Below are 22,915 nucleotides of genomic sequence, written 5' to 3'. Positions count from 1 at the left end.
CTGAGAGGCTGACGCTAAAACTCCTTGGACGCCCAGGAAACCCTTACAATGAGATTCCCAGCGTCCTGCTTTTCAAAGGAGGCCCCCCGGGCCAGGTGGAGTTTAATCTTAGATCGATATACATTTTCCCTAAGGGTTGTGAAAACAGTGAGATCAGGACATTCCTACAGACTCAGGACACAGGGAGGAAATTTGAGCCTAAATCATGTACTTAGAAAAAGGTGTTCGGCCTCCCCAGAGGCAGAAACTCGTCTTAACGCTTCCTCAGAAACAAACTAGCGCGGGGCTGGGTCGTTGGCGGCCAGGGGCGCCGGGTTCGCCTCTCCCGCTCTGACGTTGGCCAATAGGAAGGGCTGGGGGCGGAGTCAGAGAAACGCGGGAAGGAGAGGCGGGGCCTCTGCCGGTGGCAGGGAATTGGGGGGAGGCGGCAACATTGTTTCAAGTTGGACAAATTGACAAGAGCGAGAGATAACACTGCGTTCCATCCGGACCTGGGGCCGCGGTGCTGGGCCCTGCTTCCGCCTCCTCCGCCCGGGGAACCGGGGCCGGCTTTCTGCAGGGTTCCCAGGTCCCCGCTCCAGGGCCGGGCTGACCCGACTCGTTAGCGCTTCATGGAGAACTTCCAAAAAGTGGAAAAGATCGGAGAGGGCACGTACGGAGTTGTGTACAAAGCCAAAAACAAGCTGACGGGAGAAGTGGTGGCGCTTAAAAAAATCCGCCTGGACACGTGAGTGGCCTCTGTACCGGGACTTCTACCTTGGGAACAACTTGAGTGCCCCCAACCCCCACCCCAACAGGCGGGTAGCCGTCTAGGAACCGGAAAGTAGCAGGGAGGGACTTCTTCTGAAGTGGAAGAGTGGGTTGGAGGACTGTAGAGGGTTTCCCTTTAGAGATTACAGGGTAGTTCCGAATCCGTGGGAAACTTGCTCCCCAAAACCGGTGATGCCCCCAAATGTGCAGTCAGGAAGACGAAGGAGGCCTCTGAGTTGGGTTCCAGTACTCCCCGTGGAGTTGGGTTTTGTGGGAACCGGTGAAGAGCACCTTTCTGAATAAAGAGCTCTCCTCACTGCCCCAGCCCCACCCTCATCTTAGAATTCTCTCCCTCTTTCAAAAGAATGGCAGTTGAACCTCACTGGCCCCTCTTAGGGAGGGTGGGTGCTGCTCCCCCCCCCCTTTTTTCTGTTACCTTCTCTCCCCCTTCACTAGGAGGCTTTCCTTACCTATCTTTGGGAAAAAAAGAAATAATGACCTTAATATATTCAAAAGCCACTCTCTGTCCACCCGTCAATGAACTCATACAAGCACACTTTCCCTGCTCTCACTTTCCTAGGGGATGCTGGGGTGGTGTCTCCTTGGGGAATAAAGAATAACTGGGCTGGGGGGGAAAGGAATATTTTTAACCACATTCCCATCTCTGTTTCCCAATCTCTCCAAGTGAGACAGAGGGTGTACCCAGTACTGCCATTCGAGAGATCTCTTTGCTTAAGGAACTTAACCACCCTAATATTGTCAAGTAAGTATGTATCTGGGAGGTGCTTGACAGTCTGGAGAATGCCTTCTGTCTGTGTAATCTGGCCGTTTCTCTCCCTCACCTCCATTCCTGGACGTCCCTTCCGTAGGCTGCTGGATGTCATCCACACAGAAAACAAACTCTACCTGGTTTTCGAGTTTCTGCACCAAGATCTCAAAAAATTCATGGATGCCTCTGCCCTTACTGGCATTCCTCTTCCCCTCATCAAGGTAATCCTTCTCATCAACTCCTCCCTAACATGGTCCTGTCTTGTGGGGACTGAAGGCAAGCAAATCGGACTGAGTGATGATTTGTGATTTTGGTTTCCTTTCCAGCCCTAATCTCCCCCGCACGCCCCACACCCCTTTTTTTGTGGCTCTTTTGCTGCTCATTATGCTTATTAACCCTAGGGCTGGGCTGGAGAATCAAAGTTGAAACTCTAGTGAGTCAACATAACAGCTCAGGTAGAAGGTCAGATGAAACAGATAAATGGGACTTCAGGGCACTTGGTACATTCCTCCAAAAAAGCCCTTTTACCTGTTTGGTGGGAGAAATAGCCAGTGAGTCTCTATTATAGTCTGTTTTAGGGCTGGGTCATTTACTCCCCATGCTACTTTCAATCTATCAACAAATATTTATAAAACACATTTATTGAACACCTTCAATGTGCTAGGCACAGGATATGGAAAAGAGATGCAAAATTGAGTAAGACCTGGACCCTATCCTCACTGGGCTGACAGTCCGATGGGAAAAATAGTTTATAAACATGTAATTATAATCTAACATAGTAAAGGCTTTAGTAGAGTTTTGAAGGCGATAAACACAGTCCTGTCTCTCTCCATTATCAGAGCTATCTGTTCCAGCTGCTCCAGGGCCTAGCTTTCTGCCATTCTCATCGGGTCCTGCACCGAGACCTCAAACCCCAGAATTTGCTTATCAACGCAGAGGGGGCCATCAAGCTAGCCGACTTTGGACTAGCCAGAGCCTTTGGAGTCCCTGTTCGTACTTATACCCATGAGGTCAGTCCCTCTCTGCATTTCTTCTCTGAACTTCCTGGGAGGTGTTAACAAGGACATTCACAAAGTTACTAAAAATATTTGGACAGCAGTTTCTCTCTCACTGGAGGGAGAGTATTTCTGACATTTCAAGAGTTCTTAGAGTATGCACAGAGTTCATACTGCAGAGCTAACTGGGCTTTAATAGATACCAAGCCAGGAGAGCTGGATGGCACACCGTTAACATTATGACTACTTGTTTCAAGTTTTTCATAAAGGTCACAAATTGGGGGTTCAGAAAATATGGTCACAGAGTCATGGGCTAGGGTCATTCTGGGCTAAGAAGTTGTATGTAATCATTTTGCTTAGGGGAAATCAGAGGGAAGGGAAGGACAGAGGGAAAGAAGCTGCTTGTTAAGAGGCGGAGAGCAAACAGAGTAATGTTGGGGAGTTGAGATGGAATCTCCATGCCCCATATACCACCCATCCCCTTCCTACTTTTGTCCCCAGGTGGTGACCCTGTGGTACCGAGCACCTGAAATCCTTCTGGGCTGCAAATACTACTCCACAGCTGTGGACATCTGGAGCCTGGGCTGCATCTTTGCTGAGATGGTACAGAGACATGCCTGAGTTCCACCCAGCCCACTGTTCCCCACATTGAAGAACATCAGAACTGTTTCTTGGCCCACACCCATGGCCTTTCTATTATCACAGGATTCTTTCTCTAGAGTAGTACCTACAGGGGTGGTGGGAAAAGGATAGGACTGTTGTCCCTAATGTCAACCACAATGGTAGGATATCCTCAAATAGCCTTAGCATCCTTTTACAACTCTTATCCCAAAATTGAGCTAAATAATTTCTGTAGCTGCTTTAACATTAGTTTGCATATATTTGGTAGAATGAGTTCCAGTTAGTGCTTTCATTTGGCCTGGAGACCTTATTGTAGAGTGTGAGGAATGCAGTTAAACCACCTATGTTCAGTTTATCCACATCTTTTACTTAAACCGCAGACTTGGATCATGTCCCCACCCAACCTCTGGCTTTTCAGACTGAAGGATCCCTGAGGCCCAGCCTTAATATGTGAACTCTCGTCCCCTTTAATACAACAATGGAGTGGGCTGAGTTTTTAAATCAAATCAGCAATATCTTTTATGGTCCTCTATCAGAGTTGTAACCAGGGGCTTGGAGACCATTAGCCTATATATATAATGTGCATTTATCCCCCAGTTCATTACCTTACAATTGCCCATATTGCTCTCTCAATTCATCAAAAAATATTTGTTAAGCACCTAGTGTGTACCCAGCACCATGCTAAGTGCTGTGGGGAACACAGAAGAAATGGAAGACACAGTCTCTGCCCGCTGTGCTCCTATCTAGAAGTGGCTGCATCACAAGGAGGGGGGATGACCGCAGTGTCTACCCCACATCCCGTGAGTGGCTTGGGATCCCTTTGCTACATGTCAGTGGCACCCCAGACATTCACTCCCTCCCAGACCCACCCAGCCTTGGGGATCTGCAAAGCCATGGTTGGGGGAAGGAAGGAGGGGGCGAGGAGACAGATAAAGGGACTTCATTGTCTCAGGCTGTGTGTGACTGACCCCATGAAAGGCCCTGGGGAGGGAGTCATGGGGCCCTACTGACCTTCCACCGCCTGTGGGAACCTCCATTGTACAAGGGGCAGTTTTGACTGACGTCAATGCGGGTCTTGGCCTTTCCTCTTTCCTCATTTTCAGGTGACTCGCCGGGCCCTTTTTCCTGGAGATTCTGAGATTGACCAACTCTTCCGGATCTTTCGGACTCTGGGGACCCCGGATGAGGTGGTTTGGCCAGGAGTTACTTCTATGCCTGATTATAAGCCAAGTTTCCCCAAGTGGGCCAGGCAAGATTTTAGCAAAGTTGTGCCTCCCCTGGATGAAGATGGACGGAGCTTGTTATCGGTGAGAGTGGGAGGTGGACTCCCTTTCCTCTCATTGACTACCCTAGGGCAGGGTTTTTCCTGGGTGAAGGAAGGATAAGACCCTGGACTCTGGGTCTCAGTGTTTTCCTAGCTCCTGCTTCTGTCTCCCTGTTGGCATATCAACTGAACAGACAGATGTAGGGAGGAAGGAAATGGGAACTCTGCCTTGGGTAAAATGGATTCTAATTTCCCAATTTTTTGGAATACTTGCTGCCCATTTATTCCAATATCACATCACTGAAGTCAGTATACATCTCTCCCTCCAGCAAATGCTGCACTACGACCCCAACAAACGGATTTCGGCAAAGGCAGCTCTGACTCACCCTTTCTTCCAGGATGTGACCAAACCAGTACCCCACCTTCGACTCTGATGTCCTTCTCCAAGCCCCCAGTCTCACCCTCTCCTCCAGTGGGGGCCTGATCTGGCTTGGCCCTGGGCTATGGGTGGCCCTCTGTCTTGTCTGGCTGCCTTAACATTCACTCACCTTCCTCTCTTAGCCAGACAACTCTGGGGATACAGGGGGTTGGAGGGGAAAAGTGGGTAAAATAAAAGGAAGTTTCAGTATTAGATGCACTTAAGTCAGCCTCTACCACCCCTCCTCTTAGTCATTGCTAAGGAGGGCTGGTATTAAAAAAAAAAAAAATACTGACTCCTTCCTCTCCCCCACATAGGATTTGCCATCCGAATCTCTGAAAGCCCCACAATTATTATTTTCTGTGTTTGGGATCGCAGGCTCCAAAACTGCCGCCGCTGTGTTTGTTAGACCAACTATAACGGGGGTAAATTGGAATTTTGAAAACCAAGCACAACAAAAACATAGGGAGGGGACTGTTTTGAAGAATTAGGTTAAAAAATAGATCCAACCAGTTTATACCCTAGTTTTAGTGTTTGATCTCACCTAACAGTCTGAGAGTCCCAAGACTCCCAGCCTCTGCAGTCCTGTTGGGGCAGCAGTAGAAATGATTGCACCCAGTGCCCTTGTCAGTCCCTCCTATAGGCAAGGGGTATCTGGGAGGCTCTGGGACAGGAACTGTGCTTCACCGCAGCCTTATAAGGCAAGTGAAAGATTATTTGGATTTTTCTCTTTTAAGATTCTTAGTTCTTCAGGTGCCAGGGCACATCTTCCTCTGAAGGCCACCCCCATAGGAGTGGAAGTAAAGTTAAACATCATTTTGAGAATGCTGACACTTTTTCAGGGCTGTGATTGAGTGGGAGCATGGAGGGGGAAATATTTCTTTAAAAGAAGGATGAACAATTATATTTATATTTCAGGTTATAGTAGTTTTTTAGTGGGAGTGGGTGGATTTGTTGCCATTCGCACCTTGGGGTTTTGTAATGCAAATGTTTAAAAAAAGAGTATTGTTTTTCTTTTTATGATTCTCTTTTCTCTTACCTTGTCCTTGAGTGTTCCTGCTATTAATGTTATTTGTAATTTAGTTTGTAATTCATTAAAAAAGTGTTCCTAGTTTTATAGTGTATCTTTCCTCCTTTACTTTTGTATACTTATTTAATGAAAGAATGGTGAGAAAATATGAATGTGTATACATAATAATTGGTTTCAGACCCCCACTTTTCCTAATCTCTCTGTGCAGGGCCATCCACCCCACCCCATTTTGACTTCTGTGACAAAATTGGAATAGTGCAGAGGGTGGGCAAAGTGGGAATTATTGCCCTATTTTACAGCTGGAGAAACTGAAGCCTTCATATTTCCTACTTTCCCCACAAACCCGCATCTCCCCCTTCCCATCCCCCTCTCCTCACACACATGTATACCACAGACACACACACTCGAGGTGGCAGTTCCGGAATTTCAGTGTTAGGAAGGGCTTGGGAGCAGCAATATGATTGGAAGTGAGCTCCATGGAATTCACCTCGACACTGCATTCCTCAGTACGCTCGTCATTTTTCCTTTTTCTTGCATATCACAAACAGCAAAATTTTCTAAAGATACTTTATTCACCTTTATAATACGGTTCATAATATTGTCAATTGTCTGGATGAAAAATTATGAAGGGGCTAAAGCCTCCCCGGGCTATCGTTTCTTCGAGTTGCCATTGTCTCAGCCCACCAAAAAACATCTGAGGCCTCCCACCCCAAAATCTCCTGTACTCTGCGGCCCCACTAAAAGGATGAAGCACCGACTTGAGGGCTACTTAAATTCCCAGGCTCCGGGTCCCTAAGAGAGGTATTTCCCTTTACGCCCGCGGATTGGTCAAAGAGTGAGGGGAGCTAGTCAGCCCCTGCCAAATCCGGGGGGAGGGGCGAAGGTCAGTAGCGGCCTTCCTAAAGCTTCCTTCAACCCCGCCTTGCCTGCCATTCAAGTTCCGAATTTTCGCAGTACTGGTTAAAGTTTCACTTTGACCCGCCTCCGTCACTCACCTGATTAGATGTTTATGAGTCAAAAGGCGGGGTCATTAGGGTGTCAAGAGCTTATTGGCTCGCATATACGCCTGTCAACAGTGTACCGCCCCCTGTCTCGGGGAGCTCCCTCGTCAATGGCTCCTCGCCTCGTCCATATTCAAGATTTCCCTCTTCATATTGGCCTGGGGATACGCCGGGCCGGTCCCTGGTTCGTCCTCGTTGGTGACGGCGCCGAAAAAGGCCCGCCTTTCTCCAGAGGATTGGCGGAGCAGCGCACACAGAGCCCACCCTTGATGGTAGGCGTAATCGCGCTATTGGCCGGGGCCCCCGCCCCAGGGCGAGGAGGAGGAGGAGGGGCAAGAGGGTTTGGTTGAGCTGCGGCTGTTTGTCTGTTCGACACAGGCTTGGGCCCGACGGGGGAGACGGAGCCCCAGGTACCGGGCTGATGGAGCCCAGTAGGGTAGGGGCGGAGGCGCCCGGGAGAGGAGAGCAGCCTGGCCTGAGCTCAGAGGCGGGTCTGGGCCTCAGCGATGGGGTTAGAGTGGCCCACTGGAGAGGGGAGAAGGGGGCCGGGCCCCGGCAAGCCTAATGGGGGCGCTGAGGAGGGGGCCCGGCGGGCTGGGAGCCCGAAGTTGGTGAAGCTGGGTTCCGCCGGAGGCCGGGCTGGGGGCGGGCGCGTGAGGCCCAGGTCTTGTGTGAGGGCAGGGGCAGGCCTCTTTAGCAGCGCTGAGAGGGAGGAGCTGGGGAAAGGGCCGGGGCTGCGAGTGAGGTAAGCCCATCTGCGGGAGGTGAGGAGGGGTCAGCCCCAACGCCCGGGCCCCGAGGGTAACCGGGGCTGGCGCTCTCGAGATGTCTAATTGGAGGGGCCCGAGAAGGGTTCGTAGTTGGGTAAAGGCATTCTTTTTCAGTGAAAGTGACTGTTATAAAAATAACTAGGGTTCCCCAGGGTTGAGCCGAGAAAAGGATTTGGGTTCAGTGAGGCAAATGAAGAAAGCTTTCCTAATCTAGAAGGCTAAGGTAGTTGGGGAAATTAAGCAGGGACTGGTATCGGTTCTGGGAGCGCCTGGGAATGCTCCAGGGTGGGCTGGAGGCTCTGGGGCTTGGGAGGACACACTCTTTTGTTCCCATTAAGTGTTGAGATGTGGTAACGTGAAGTTTTTGGTACTCCCAGGGTAGCCAATGAAAACAAACGTGTTTTTTCCCCCCCTGTGACTGTTGGCTGTTCCAAACTCAGACCCTACACTCTCCCTTGGCCTCAGCTGAAGGATGCAGTCTCTGTTTCTTCTTACCAGCCTTAGCTGGTTTAGGGTGCACTCCTGTGCAAGAGCTAAGAAGTTGGATTTGGGGGATATTTATTTGTTTTCCCACTTAATAATTTGGTCTGTAGTAGATACCATATCTCTGACTTGGAAATGGGGAATCAGCAATCTCATCTGCCCTGGAAAGGGGCTTTGGGATAAAAGCCCAGCCACCAAGAGACCTTCCAACCATAGTTTGTGAAACTTTGTAGGACTTAGACTTGGATATTTCCTAGGCAGGTAATGATTAGGTGGAACCAAGCCTGGAAATCTGAAGTGATATCACTGAGTAAGGGATTTAGGGGAGAGAATTCCATTCCACAAGGTTGGCATAACCCCTATTTTTGTTTACCTCTTCAGGAGCCCAGGTTTCTGTGCTGTTAGAAATAGCAACAGTAAGGCACTTGGGGAAAGTGGTGAGTAGAGAAAAGGAAGATGGATTACTAAGGCGCAGGAGTCCCCTCCTCCCATATATTTTTAATGGTCTTCTGATCTCCTTAGTCTCCCATAGATTGGAGCTTATTGAATTTTCCCTTATGCTTCCTCCTTTTTCCCTTTTATACCAATGTACTGTATAACTCCATTTCATCTTAAAGTCAAAAGTAATATGTACATATTTTTAAATATTCAAGCTGTACAGAAGTGTAAAAAGTGTAAATCCTCCCACACATACCTCACTCATTATATTTAATCCAGAAAGGTCAGAGATAAGAGACAGCAGATCAGACCAATCTTGCTTTGCTTTGGAGGATGTGCCACCAAAGACAATTCTGTTTTCATGTTCCCACCAAACTCTGGTCTCTCATTCTTTTCAGTTTCCCTTCTCAGATGATACTCTGTTATTTATCGTGCTCCTTTCACAGTTCTTTTTGTCTTGCTTCTATCAAATTCAGACAAGCAAAGAGCTGTACTCTGGGTTATCCCTCACCTTCTTAACACGCACTCCCGTTGTGTATTGGGTATCCTAGAAAATGCCCAAATAGATGGACAAAACTTTTTTCTCTTTTATGAGCAGGAAAGAAACTGAATCATTTTGTTTGGGAGAACTATTAGCATCTCTGCTAACATGAAAAATTTGTGACCTCTATCTTCTGGTCATGGTCTCAGGGTGTGTGGACCATATGACTGTCCATTATCCCAAAAGAAGATGATGGTTCTCCGAAGGGTCCCTTGTATCTGTCTTTCTGAGAGAAGTTCCCAAGTTTCTCTAGATATGAAATTGGTTGTCCTTTAAACCTCAGTGCAACTGGGACATTTCATACTACCTCCTTACTGAATTTGTCCTTACTGGCTGTAGAAGCCCTCTAATATGCCCAGTCTTTGTACAGAAACCTCGATTGTTGCCCCTCCCAGGAGCTTTTATTTTCTCTCCTGTAAAGCCAGTCCTAGAGAAAATTGTAGGAGTGTGTGTGTGTGTGTGTGTGTGTTTTAATCCTCTCTAGACTTTGCCATTTTCTACATCCTGGTGATATCCTGGCCCTTTTTTTACATTTTTTTGTCTTTCCTATCTTCCCCTTAATGAAAGCCTACCTTTAAGACATGATCTGGAATTGCTTCATATTAAGGTATAAGTAACAAATAGTCACTTAAAGTTTTAATTTTTCCAAGGGTTTTTGTTTCGTAAGAAGGAGCTAAGGAGTGGAATTATCAATATAGAATGTCAAACATAAACCTTGAGTTACAAAAGTTTACGTGGAGAAGAGGGCTTTCCCATTGCCCTTGAAGTCATACTTTATATCTCAATAACTCTTACTTTGCCCAGGAGCAAGGTTTGCTCTTTCTATAGTTTGTTTCTGTGCATGGATAAGGATTTGACTTCTGAGGAGGCAGAGGTTGGAGAAGCAAGTGTATAGCTCCTATTCCTAAGGCATTTCAGATTGGAAAGTAACTAAAGTGTAAGACAGTGGATTTAAAATAAGGAAATGCAACAGCCTTCTAGGAGGAAGGATACCTTAAAACCCTACACAATACACTCCCACTTCCCAAGAGTGTTTTAGAGAAGATTTAGTCACTGACTGAATAGTAACTAAGCTGAGTAAGAAGCCACCCAGGTGATCAAAGTCTGCAGATTTCTGGGTCAGGTTGTAGCTTCTGTTTAGGGACTGTGGATGCTTTTCAGAGTGTCCTCAAGCTCTGTGATGGTATGGTTATTATATTTAATTTGTGTTTCTCAGGTTCAGGAATTCATATAATGACCTAAAGTTTTTTGAACATTAATGTCAACTGGAAATTCAGGGAACTTTTGTATTTAGCCACAGTTGCTTCAGTGTTAGGGTGGGAGGACCACATATTGGGTGTGATTAGGCCATTTGAGGCATAGTAACGGGTGACAGGAAAAGCAGTTAGCCCATATGAGTTGCAACAGTACCTTGTGGGCTGGGTCCCAGGGGGGCCCTCCATCCAAGGGAGATCACAAAGAGGCCAGGGAGAGAATTGCTTCTCTGAAGCTGATTAAAAACATTTCCAAATGGTACTAAGTAAGAAGCTATCCAGATGGCACAGAAGGGGAGGAGTTAATGGAAGAGGGAAGCAGGATTGCTTTGGTCTTAATTTAGGGAGCATTTAATGAACACCTACTAGGAATCAGGTATTGTGTTCTGCTCTGGAGAGTCAAGATGACATAAAAAATGGTCACACTTTTTGAGAAGTTCAAAGTTTAAACTCATATGATGTAATAAGTGCTGTGATAGTAATACAGTCTTAATACTATGGGACCCCAGCAGAAGCAATGATGAATACTGCTGGAGAGGGTAATTATGCAATTTCATAGAGAGGTAACATTTGAGCTTGGACTTAAAAGATACATTAGGAGTTTGCTAGGCAGACAAGGTGTAAAAAGGCATTTCAGTCTTTCCTAGGTCAATAATAGGGAGTTTGTATTAAGTATGTTTTTTGCCTCTTAGGGAAATATAAGGGAGAGAGTGGGGGAAGTGGAAGGACTCTCTCATTTAAGCCAGTGACTCATTGATTAACATTGGATCAACACAATGAAAAAACTGAGCCAAGTAGTGGAACTCTCAGATCAGGATTTTGGTAATTGGGGATATAAATGAGAAAGTTTGTGAATTGAAGGTATTTACTGGCTTCTGCCCTATCTTCCCTACTCAGTAACTCTCTCCCATTAATCCCAAGGCCATTGAATCCTGCAAAAGTTACCACTTCTTTCCATTATATTGCTTCTTTCAATCATCTTGGCAGGGGTTGGTCAAGACCTTTTAGAAAGGCATAATGAGTGAGTCCTTTTGTCAGAAGGATATGGGACTGGATCCCAGTACCAGGGAAGGCCTAGGTCTTCCTAACTTTTTAGTCCCAAAGGAAGTACTTATCTAAACGGAATAGAGGCAGAAACTCTATCCAATCTAAGCTCTTGTTCCTGTCCTGGTGGGTGCCCTGTTCAGAGTTCAGTATCTGTTGCTTCCTTAAGAGGTATAGTGGTATAGTAGCAAGAATACCTGACTAGGAGTACTTGTTAGAGAAGATTTGCTACTAAGCAGCTGTGTCACAACAGCTGTCTGTCTGCTAACGCCAGGCAAGATGATTAATTTTATGTGCCTTGGTTTCCTCACCTGTAAAATACAGACACTGGACTAGATGGCCTCTAGATTGCATTTTATCTGGCAAACTGACCTTATAAGGCTGACATTAGGAGATGGGCTAGACTCCAATGGCTATATACTTGGAACTCAGTCTCTAATGACAGGTGATAGACTTCTGGAGGTTTCATATGTAGTAGGCATAGGGACTCAAAGCTACCAAGTGGAAAGGGACCAAAGGAAGAGAGTCATGCTCTAGCTGGGATCAGCAGGCTGAGAAGCCTTTCCTATTCATACCTGAGCCTTCACTGGTGGGAGAGCTGCCCACCTAAATAACTTGCCCCTTCATCCTCTCTCTCCCCTCTCCCCCAGTGGGCTGATGCCATGGTCACGCCTCAGTCCTCCCTAGTTAATGGTCGTTTGATAAGTCATTCTTACGGAGCTGCACTTCTAAGGGAAGCTAAATCTGGTTTCTTATGAACTGAAAGGGTTGAAATACACCCTCCCCCCCTTTGGTAATAATCACACTACTTGACTGGTTGGCTGTGGTTTATTGTTTACCCTTGGATGGATCATTTGCCCACTGTCACTCTTAGCAAAAAAATCACCACCAGAATAGTGGAGAAGTCGATTGAATCTTACACGTATTATTTCATTTTTGTACCCCTGATTTTTTGAGTCTAGCTGTTGCATTAAGAAAACATAATACCGTTGTAAACATGTTGGGATTAAAGATCAAGGCACAGTGATGGACAGCCCATCAATTCCTGTGAACAGGGAAGATAGGACATATTGAGGGTGACACATTGGGGTGGGAGGTATTCTCTTGTAACCCAGTAGTCACCGGTCTCTGATAATCCAAGGTTGCTTAGTAGCAAGAAGGTTCACTAATTGTGTGTCTGGGCTCTGGTTTGACTTACTGTCCTGTGGGGTTAGTGACCAGGGCTTTGCAACCTGAGTGTATCTGTGACGGTTTCCTATCTTCACACTTTCCCAACTCCCTACTGTTTTCCCAGGTCTAGAGTGATGTGTCTGCCCATGAGAATTCAGTCTACTCTAATTCCCATGTTTTCCTTTTGTAGAGTAGCAACATTAAGGCTTAGTGTTCTGACCCTTGGATCATATGTTTTGAAATAGATAAAAAGGTAAGAGAATAAGTTGAAGAATCTAGCAACTTTTCCTGTTGTTTCTTAAGAGTATAGTATATGCCCTGGCTGTGCGGCTCATTTGGTTGGAGCATCATCCCATACACCAAAAGATTGTGGGTTCAATTTCCTATCAGGGCACATACCTAGGTTGTGGGTTTGATCCCTGGTCAGAGCACATATGGGAGGCAACTGATCGGTGTTTCTCTCTCTAAAAATCAATAAAAACATCCTCAGGTGAAGATTAAAAAGAGTATAGTATATGTATGTCACCTAAAGGAAACTTGATCAGTTTATCTCTGTAGTTACTTCTGCCCCCCTTCCTTTTTAAATGTATTTTTCTATTATGTCATCTGTTTTCAGTTTTAAAGGGTAGAGTTTTATGATGCCCTATCCTCTTGAAACAATGTATATGAACCACATACGTATGTTTTTAAAAATGATTCATCCTCACAGATGCTGAAAAACCCTAAGAGAAACAAATTTCTTTCTTTTTTGTTTTATCCTCACTTGATATTTTTTCCATTGCTTTTTAGAGAGAGTGGAAGGGAGAGAGAGAAACATCGATGTTAGAGACACATCGATTGGTTGCCTCCTGCCCCGACCAGGGCTGGGGCCGAGGTATGTGCCCTTGACCAAAATCAAACCTGGGACCCTTCAGTCTACAGGCTGAAGCTCTAACCACTGAGCAGAACTGGCTAGGGCACAGATTTCTTAAATGTACCCAGAACTTTGAAATTGAATTCAAATTCTTTTCTTTGCCCCCCCCCCCCCCCCCCCCGCTCGTCCATATAGATAAGGAGGCCGAGGCTCAGAAAGGCAAAAGGGAGTGAATAGCCTAATATCACAGTGGGTTTAACTGAGAAAACAGGGAATAAAATTCAGGCTTGCACCGTAACAAAGCCCTTACCACTAGACTTTGTCTCGTTTGGCTTTCTGTTTTCATAATTACTCCATAACTTTAGTAGCAGGGTTGGAGAATCCTCTGACCCCTGGTGAGCTGGCTGTACTCAGCCCTCATCTTAATTTCATCTAATAGTGAAATTAACTATGGCCTATAGGCTGGCCAGAGACTAGACTTCCTCCCATTCCCTACTAACCCATCTTTCAGTGTCAGGCCTCTCAAAAGCAGTGTTTTTAAAACTTTTTGATCATGACTCACTTTTTTTAAAAAAAAGCATTTTACATCAGAATTCAGTGTGTGTACAGACACAAGAGATATATTTTTACAACATGACTCTTACGCTTACTATTTGCAATATACTTGATTGTTTTTTTATTTTTAAAATATATCTTTGTTGATTTCCGAGAGGAAAGGAGAGGGAGAGAGAGAGAAACATCAATGATGAGAGAGTCGTCACTGATCCGCTGCCCCCTGCACGCCCCCAACTGGGGATCGAGCCTTCAGCCTGGGCATGTGTTCTGACCAGGAATCGAACCGCTATCTCCTGGATCCTAGGTTAATGCTCAACCGCTGAGCCATGCCTGGCCAGGCAAGAAAACTATTTTTTCTTAAATAGTTTTTAAAATGTTTCCTGTTAAAAAAGAATTATGTAGAATGAAAAAAATCTGAATCCTTCACACACCACTTTCCTCAGTCCCACTCTCCTCAGAGGTAACCACTGTTAACAGATGGGTGTGTATCTTTCCATACCTTTTTCTATGCAGAATTTTCTTTTTTACAGAAGTAGGATCCAACCACATGTTTTAGTCTACAAGTTTTTTTTTTACTTCACAATAGGTCTTCGAGGTTTTTTCATGCTCATATATATATATATATATGGGAGAGAGAGAAAACTGATTCTAAGAAAGAAATTAGAAATCTTGTTATAAAGGATAAAAGGATATACTCTTTTAAGTTAAATTTAGCTTTATGAAAAACTTGGTATATCGTCTTTATTTTTATCATTTCATCATAGACCAGTGAAAACTTCATAAAATGGCATATGTGGATATGGACTCAGCGCTCACTGGCCTAGGAAACTGTAGAATACTCAGTAGGATCAGAATAATTTGTTCCATTCCTCTGTCTTCCTCTAATATATCTTGGGACTTTTCTGAGTTCTCACTTTTATCTCATTTCTCTGCCAACTTTCTCTTTATACTTTTTTTTTTAATTTTAGAGAGAGAGAGAGAAACATGTATTTGTTGTTCCACCTGTTTATGCATTTTTTGGTTGATTACTGTGTGTACCCAGACCAGGGACTGAACTGGAAACCTTGGCATATCAGGATGACACTCCAACCAACTGAGTCAGCTAGGCAGAGTCTACACTTCTGTTTTTTTCTCTGTCTCTTTATAATATGGTTGCTTTTTAGGAATATGTTGATAACTAATACTGAATTATAATTTACTATATCAAATTGGTCTTTTCTGTGAATTAGGGCCACTTGGTAGCAATAACTATCTCATTTATTAGCACTGTGCAAATAAATCTTTCACTTAATCCTCATATCCACTCTATGAGGTAGATATTTTTTCCATTTTGTAAAAGTGGAAAGTAAGGCTTGGGCAGAAAAAATTTCTTTTTTTATTTATTGATTTTAGAGAAGAAGGGAGAAAGAAGAGAGAGAAAAAAACATTGATTTGTTGTTCCACTTATTTCATCATTCATTGGTTGATTCTTGAATGTCCCCTGACTAGGGATCAAACCCACAACTTTGGCTTATTGGGACAATGCTCTAACCAACTGAGCTATCCAGCCAGGGCCAGAAAAATTTTCTTGATGTCATATTGATAACGATTAGTAGCTTAATAGTCATTTGAGCACTTTAGGTCAGACACTTATTTAAGTTCTTTATATGTATTATCTTTTTTTTTTTTTTAACTATATCTTTATTGATCTCAGAGAGAGGAAGGGAGAGGGAGAAATTGAGAAACATCAGTGATGAGAGAGTCATTGATCGGCTGCCTCCTGCACGCCCCCGACTGGGGATTGAGCCCGCAACCCGGGCATGTGCCCTGACCGAGAGTCGAACTCCAATCGCCTGGATCCTAGGTCATGCTCAACCGCTGAGCCACGCCCGGCCGGGCTGTATGTATTATCTCATTGAATCCTCACAACAACCCTATGAAGTAGGTCCTCATAAAGCTGTTATCCATTTTACAGATAAGAAAAGGAGTACATAGATAAGATTTAGTAACTGGCCCAAAGTTTCACAGCTAGTAAGCAGAACTGTAAAATAAACCCAGTGAATTGGACTCCACAGCCTTTGTTCCTCTGCACTGCCTCTTGTATGATTTTTCTGTCTTTACTATCTTTACTGTCTCTTCTGTCTTTACTAGAATTACAGGGATTTTTAACCCTGATTTGACTTCAAAACAACTTGCTATAGTGACAAAATGTTTCCTTCCCCACATATGCCATAGAGTTTGATGTTTGTGGAGTCACTAGAATCAACTTTGCAAAAGGGAAAAATGAATTTGAACAAGCAAAGTATAACCCAAACAGTGCTTAGGTTTTAGAGAAAGGTTTTGCATGTTCGGATCATAGTAACTCTTCTTTGAATGTCGTAGTTCCTTTCCCCTCAGAGTCAGGATGATGAAATATTCAAGTTTGCATGATTAGGCTCCCAAAGTCCCAGCTTCTCTGCCTCCTCCAGTACCAGCTTTCCTAGCCTCTTGGAAGGTAGATGAGGTAGTTCAGTTTATTCTTTCATCAAATATTTATTGCTTGAAGACTTATTACTATACCTTCCCCTGGAGATTCCTACGTGTGTTTAGAAGGTACACCTTCTTTCTCTGCCTCTAATTTGGAGGACTACAGCTGTTAGGCCCATTAAGTGTGGAGGGTAATCTAATCCCTAAGCACTAGGAAGACAGCTGCAAGTTGAGAGCAGGTCAAGCCTACTGACTCCTAGACTTGAGAGACTTTCAGACATGGAGAGGTGGCAGAAGCAAATCAAAGAGTTGATACCAAACACATCTGTTGATTGTGTTCTCTACTCACCTTTGACCAGAAGTGAGAAAGAATAGATTTTCTGGCAATTGGACTTTGGTTAGAATTTCAGAAATGTCAAGAAAACTGGTCATATATGAAGGATACAGAACCAGAAGATACCCCTCCACTGTTAGGAGAGTTGACATTCCACACTTCTAGAATGAATTACTTCTTTTGAAAGCTAGAAAAAAGCAGAGCAGGAGGAAGAAAAAGGACAGCCACAGGAAACTAAGGAGATACTGAGGATCTAGGGTACTTGTAGATGGATTTAGGTGTTCTTCGGGCCAACTAAAAGTTGATCAATTTGCTGTTATTTGAAGACATGGTGGGAAATTAACCAAAGGAGTAAAGACTTCTCGCACAGTTTTCTGTCTCCATTTTGGCTCTGATGGCACTTGGGGATTATGTGGTAGGGCAAACTCTACTTCAGGTGCATTTCGTACTTTATTGTTCTCCACTCTTACCACTGAATGTCAGCTGCCTAGTTACATTCAGTGGTGTAACCAAATGGTGGATGATTATAAGATCATAGGAGCAAAGATTCTATCCTTTGTCTAAGAAGTGATTGTAGCTATAATGGCCCTGTTTTAATTTTACCTGCTTTTTTTCTTGCAGGACTGTTAAAGCCTGGAAGTCCCCTCCCCTCCCCCCTCCCCCCTTTGCCGCTTTGTGGCATCCCCCTCCCTCCACCCTTTCCCACTCTGAAAATCTAGCCATGACTAGCAGAAGCACAGCCAGGCCCAATGGGCAGCCCCAGGCCAGCAAAATATGCCAGTTCAAATTGGTCCTGTTGGGTGAATCTGCAGTGGGGAAATCTAGCCTGGTGTTACGTTTTGTCAAAGGGCAGTTCCATGAATACCAGGAGAGCACCATTGGAGGTGAGTATCTCAGGGAATGAAGAAGTTCAATGCTTAGTAAGGCTTTTGAAGTTAGACCTAGGGACCTGACTGTGAAGCTGGCCATCTTAGCTCCCTGGAATGGAAATCCTTTATGAAACAGAAAAAAAATTGCCATAATGCCAAAAGGCAGGTATGTATTTATCCCCTTGCTTCCTAGAATAAAGAAAGTTGATTGTTGCGCACCAGTAAAATCACTGATTTTTTATGTCTCCCTCCTCCTACTCTCATCTTAATCCCAGTGAAGTTCAGTTGAGGGTTATCTGGAGTAGAGTTGGTTTGGAGCAGTGATTCATAATCAGAGATGCACACCAGAATCATCTGGGGAGCATTTTTATTCTATGCATGCTTTGGCCCTACCCTAAATCTACTGATCAGTGTTGGAGGCAGTGGAGGTATAGGCATGTTTGTATGTGCATTTTGTTGCACATACAGTATCCGGTAAAATAGAGACTGGAACTAAATACAAAAGATAAAGGTCATCTGCCTTTCCCACCTTTGCTGCCTTCTCCCTGCCATTACCCCCAAAATAGGATGCTAATTCGATAAAAGATATTTTCTGAGAACTTCCATGTTACTACTTCCCCACTTGTACTAGTCATCTTGGAAATGTAGTGTTCTTGGGCCAGCAGAAAATTATATGAAAAAGTAACAGCCAAATAATATTGGCATTTGGGACCTCCTGTCAAGCTTTAAAATCTTCTGATCAGTTCTTATGTGAGTTTTATCTGACGCTTATTATCTCTGTCATTATTCCTTATCATTCTCTTTTGGTTAGAAGAGGGATGACTCTGATATAAGTGCCAGTTCTTTCGGTCCCTCAGTTTATGATGTGTATCCATTCCTTAGGCTAGAGAAACTTCTGCAGGAAGGACTTAGCCAAGAGTAGCCTTAATCCTGGTTCCAGGACCTATATATAAAGAGAACACTAAACCTTTTCCTGTAGCTGAATGGCCCAAGTCGTGACTGGTTTTAGACTGAAGAGTAGAGATATTGTGAAGGGGGGTGTGGTGTTCCAATTCATCCTCTCACTTACAACTGCTTCTTCATTTTCTTATCCATAGCGGCCTTCCTCACCCAGTCTGTTTGCCTAGATGACACAACAGTCAAGTTTGAGATCTGGGACACAGCAGGGCAGGAGCGATACCATAGCTTGGCCCCTATGTACTACAGAGGTGCCCAAGCTGCAATCGTGGTGTATGACATTACTAATCAGGTAAGTGGGCTGAGAAGGTTATCCTTGCTTTTATTTATAGGAATTAAATTAAGTGGGGGAGAGAAAACAGGTTTTCAAAGTAACAAAATTACGATTGTAAATGCTGAGGAGACAAGGGTAATAAATTATCAGAGATAGGTGGTTTTAGTGAGGGAAGGCCACCTAGAAGTGAGTTTTGAGACTGGGTTTTAAAGGTGATGGACCTGGATTGACAGTTATTCCAACCCACTCATTTTCTTCCTCATGTTTTCCTAGGAAACCTTTGCCAGAGCGAAGACATGGGTAAAGGAACTACAGCGACAGGCCAGTCCTAGCATTGTTATTGCCCTGGCAGGAAACAAAGCTGACCTGGCCAACAAGCGCATGGTGGAGTATGAAGTAAGATGGCCAATAGGGTCCCTTTGTAATACACTCCCTCTGTGTTGGGATCTCTTTGTCCAAACGTGCCCTCTCTGGAAACCTCATCTGAGGGCATTCATCATATCATTCCCCAGTTCTGCACCATGTTAAAAACAGCAACAATGTGACCCTAATGACAGCCGGGAGATTTTAGAGGAGGCAGAAGAAAATTCCAGAGCAGAGGGGTGGGTAGGGAATTCCAGTTGTGGGAGTACCAATGTGAAAGTAGGAAGGAGAGAGCACGTGAATTTGAGGTAACGGACTATTCAAGGGTCAGAACCCAAAAGCCTGCAACCAACTTACTTACTCTCCCATAATTAGGATTCCTGATATCTGTTTGTTGCATAAAGTGGTCTAGACCATGTGTTATCCTTGAGGGAGTTGTCACCAAAATATGGGTCCAGAGCCAGCTGGCTCAGAGGGGCAGTTAAATTTAGGGAACCTAGGGTATTGCCTAACTCTGGTGCTGCATGGGAGTGGAAAGGCCATCCTTGTTCCTAACCTACCTTCTGAGCACCACTATACCCCACCCCTTGCAGGAGGCCCAAGCATATGCAGATGACAACAGCTTATTGTTTATGGAGACCTCAGCCAAGACAGCTATGAACGTGAACGATCTCTTCCTGGCAATAGGTAAGGTCAGAGCAGCCTGAGGTCTTCCTGTCTTTTTCCCTTACCTCTAGGCAAGATCACTAACCCAAATCATAAGGATAAATGGGAGGGTCTCCTCTTGTGAAAACTTTGGGTATGGAAATATCTTAACTTTCCATTGTGACCTCCATCATTTAGCTGCAGCTTGAGCACCCTCGTCTTTAATGTAGTTTACAAATAGTAAACCCTACCCTCTTCAGAACATTTCTTTTAATGTATCACATTTCCCCTTCTCCCCCACCCAATAGTCTTTTTGTGGGGATGAGTTAAAATCTACCATACTTTGTTCCCTTCTCTTTTTGCCTCTAGCTAAGAAGTTGCCAAAGAGTGAACCCCAGAATCTGGGGGGTGCAGCAGGCCGAAGCCGAGGTGTGGATCTCCATGAGCAGTCCCAGCAGAACAAGAGCCAGTGTTGTAGCAACTGAGGGGGTAGCTAGCAGCAAACAAGTATGGAGCTAGCACGAGAGCTAAGAAATAACCTCCATTCCCACCCCTCAGCACACAGCCCCTACGGTAACAGCACACTGAGCCCTGGCTCCCAAGGGCTGCCTCCTGACAGCTCCGTCATGGCACTTTTTAACGCTTCAGCAACCAACACCAGGCAGCTGTTGCCACTGACCTCCTACCCCTGCTCTGGGGGTTGGGGGTCATATCCCCCAGGACTTACCTTCCAAAACAAACTTTCTTCACTTTGTATTATAGGTGCAAGACAGTGACCTACTTATCTTTCCTTCTTCTCCCCACTTTTTCAGAAAACATTTTTTTGTCTCCTGCCCCTCCTGCTTTTGGTCAATCCCTGTTCTTAATCCCCTTTTCCTCCTCTCCCTAGGATGGAGAAGGTAATGAACCCAGGAACTGAGGAAGGAGGTTTCCAGTTCAGTCACATTAAGGGCCCTGGGGGAGATTAAGGCTCAGAGCAGGAGGGAGTAAGGAAATTTCCTTTTTGGTTTTATTTGGTTGGAGTTTCTCATATTTAAAAACACTGCAGTAAACATGAGTTGGCCTTGTGGAAGGTGTTTCTAGGTAGAGTGAGAATGAGAAGGCAAGCTCTCAGGCTCCAGGTGGGAGTCGTGTTGTTAGCTAACTGGGTGGAGGTGGAGGTGGAGGTGGAGGCGGAAATACAGTGTCATCTGTGGCTCTGGAACTCTTCCAAGGCCTAGTTTCCCCTCACTCAGTCTCTTAGGTAGCTCCTCCCCCATAGTGGGGGAGACCCCGGACCCCAGAGTCCTCCAAAGAATCTTCACTGGTTGCCTGCATCTTTGGCTCTGCTGTGATCTAATTGGAGGAGGGACCAGTTTCTGATACCCATCCTCTGATTTATACATGTGCATTTTTTTCTCTCTGGCCTTTAGATGGCCTCAGCCCCAGCCACTATGTCCCCCTGCAGTTTGCACTTTAATTGATGGTAGTTCAGTTGGGATACTTGTTTTATGGGGGTTGATTGATTTACCTGCCCCCTCACCTTTTTAATTAAATGGAATCCAAGATTTATATGAGGTTTTGGGAGGGACTGTAGAGAACCATACCAGTGGCAGCTACTCAAGCCCAATCTCCACTGCTATCTTCCTCCAGCTCTGATTCTTAACCTATATTCTTGCCAGCCTAGTTCTTGGGTATAGGTTTGCCTTTCCTGAAGCAACTGGAGAGTGGTCTCAGGATAGCACAGGCCATGGTAGGGGTGAAGAGGAGTCAGGCAAGAGGGAGGAGTTTTCTGCCCTTTCCCAGGGTTCATGTTCAATTTGATCTACCCATTACCATGTCTTTTCTACTTCCCTGTAAATAGGTATGACCTTTATTCCCACTGTACAGTCTATTCTGTCCCCCCTCTCATCAGGCCCTATTTCTTTTCTCCTTTGTTAGTATCTTCAGTTTATTCCCTCCATGCTTATCCCCATACTCATCCCCATGAAACCAGTGGTTTAATCCATGTACCACTAGGGGCTAGCACCACAGAGGCCTACTTGTGGCCCCCTTATAACACCTGTTCATGTGGACAGAACGACTGGCACCGAAGGTCCCTCACAACTGTCTCACATCACCAGACAATGTTGGTCCTTTCTAAATCTCTAGCCTCTCTTCACATCCCTCATCAGGTATTTTAGGATGTCTTTGGGAAGCCATCAAGGCAGGAGAGAATTCTAAACTTCTTGTTCCAGCCTAGAGTTTTGGGAAAATTAGGGAAAGTAATATAGAAAAGGCCTCAGTGAAGGCCTCAGTGACCTAGGTTTGGAACCTTTCTGCCCTTTTGGCTTAGAGACTTCCTTCTGTCCCAGAGCAGCTGAGAAATCCATGAGGCTGAGATTCTAAAGGACCCAGCTTAGGTTCTTCCACTTAGGCCTCAATTCCCTTCCTTTTCCAGGGGCAGCCTTAGTTCCCGTGGCCCTGAAACACACATACATTTTTGCCTTCCTTTGCCAGCACCCCACTAGCCCCCAACAGCACCCAGTGCATTCCTATAAGTGGAAGAACTAGGATGGCTCTTTTTAGTCTCTTAAAAACGAAGTTCTTTCTCTGTGCAGCTTTCCCCATGGAGCAGGAGTGAGGATGTTTCATTGCCTTGGGGCTGGGAAACCATTTCTCCAGGCTTCTCCCCTCTCCCGCCCCCTTTAGGAACAGGATTGGCCTTAGCTTCTGGGCCTATCTGCTGCCTGCCTTCTACTTCCTACCAGTTCTCTGCTTTCCTTTGAGCTCTGTTGGGCTTGGGGATCTTAGTTTTTATTTCCCAGCTCTTCATTTTTTTCTTCTGATCAGTTTTTTTTTTGTTGTTTGGTTTTTTTTTTTGCGGGGGGCGGGGGGTCCTTTTTTTTCTCCTAAGAAAGTATTTGCCTTTTTTCCCCCTTCCTCTTCCAACATAACAATCGTGGTAACAGAATGCGACTGCTGATTTACCGATGTATTTAATGTAAGTAAAAAAGGAAAAAAAGAAAAGTGTATTGGAGTGTTGCTTTTTTTTTTACTTTGTCTGACTGATACTAGAAATTTGGAAGAAAGGGCACCCAGTAGTTTTATTGAA

The 22,915-nt window shown here is 45.0% G+C and overlaps 3 protein-coding genes across 9 annotated transcripts in view; 2 read left to right on the top strand and 1 right to left on the bottom strand.

Moving 5' to 3' along the window:
• Positions 1-22,915, bottom strand: part of PMEL (premelanosome protein) — a 32,425-nt gene that overhangs the window by 8,408 nt on the left and 1,102 nt on the right. The window lies entirely within an intron of this gene.
• Positions 376-5,939, top strand: CDK2 (cyclin dependent kinase 2). Of its 2 annotated transcripts, XM_081130469.1 has the most exons (8): positions 376-727; positions 1,436-1,513; positions 1,620-1,740; positions 2,359-2,529; positions 3,016-3,117; positions 3,792-3,935; positions 4,239-4,442; positions 4,729-5,939. In XM_081130469.1, the coding sequence occupies exons 1-8, from the start codon at positions 612-614 to the stop codon at positions 4,831-4,833; spliced, it is 1,041 nt and encodes a 346-aa protein (XP_080986595.1). In that variant the 5' UTR covers positions 376-611; the 3' UTR covers positions 4,834-5,939. The 2 variants fall into 2 exon arrangements, with proteins under 2 accessions (XP_080986595.1, XP_080986596.1); XM_081130470.1 differs by lacking the exon at positions 3,792-3,935.
• RAB5B (RAB5B, member RAS oncogene family) lies at positions 7,069-22,844 on the top strand. 6 transcript variants are annotated; one of them, XM_081130480.1, is made up of 7 exons: positions 7,154-7,258; positions 12,738-12,800; positions 17,356-17,618; positions 18,701-18,852; positions 19,108-19,230; positions 19,791-19,884; positions 20,212-22,810. In XM_081130480.1, exons 3-7 carry the CDS (start codon positions 17,456-17,458, stop codon positions 20,325-20,327), a joined length of 648 nt encoding a protein of 215 aa, XP_080986606.1. In that variant the 5' UTR covers positions 7,154-7,258; positions 12,738-12,800; positions 17,356-17,455; the 3' UTR covers positions 20,328-22,810. The 6 variants fall into 6 exon arrangements, with proteins under 6 accessions (XP_080986607.1, XP_080986606.1, XP_080986605.1 ...); XM_081130479.1 differs by lacking the exon at positions 12,738-12,800 and adding an exon at positions 8,483-8,538 and having other exon boundaries at positions 7,159-7,258; XM_081130483.1 differs by lacking the exon at positions 12,738-12,800 and adding an exon at positions 8,483-8,570 and having other exon boundaries at positions 7,179-7,258.

Source organism: Miniopterus schreibersii, assembly GCF_964146895.1.
Source record: "Miniopterus schreibersii genome assembly, chromosome: 2".
NCBI classification, from domain to species: domain Eukaryota; kingdom Metazoa; phylum Chordata; class Mammalia; order Chiroptera; family Miniopteridae; genus Miniopterus; species Miniopterus schreibersii.
The sequence above is the reverse complement of the archived record's forward strand: the minus strand, read 5'-3'. Positions and strand labels throughout refer to the sequence as shown.

What these genes read in the sequence shown, in the direction of transcription:
- RAB5B (XM_081130478.1), top strand. Translation starts at nt 17,456, where the DNA reads ATGACTAGCAGAAGCACAGCCAGGCCCAATGGGCAGCCCCAGGCCAGC. An exon ending in TGTATGACATTACTAATCAG is followed by an intron (nt 18,853 to 19,107) that starts GTAAGTGGGCTG and finishes ATGTTTTCCTAG; the next exon opens with GAAACCTTTGCCAGAGCGAA. An exon ending in AGCGCATGGTGGAGTATGAA is followed by an intron (nt 19,231 to 19,790) that starts GTAAGATGGCCA and finishes CACCCCTTGCAG; the next exon opens with GAGGCCCAAGCATATGCAGA.
- CDK2 (XM_081130469.1), top strand. Translation starts at nt 612, where the DNA reads ATGGAGAACTTCCAAAAAGTGGAAAAGATCGGAGAGGGCACGTACGGA. An exon ending in TTCCTCTTCCCCTCATCAAG is followed by an intron (nt 1,741 to 2,358) that starts GTAATCCTTCTC and finishes CTCCATTATCAG; the next exon opens with AGCTATCTGTTCCAGCTGCT. An exon ending in GCTGCATCTTTGCTGAGATG is followed by an intron (nt 3,118 to 3,791) that starts GTACAGAGACAT and finishes ATATTTGTTAAG; the next exon opens with CACCTAGTGTGTACCCAGCA.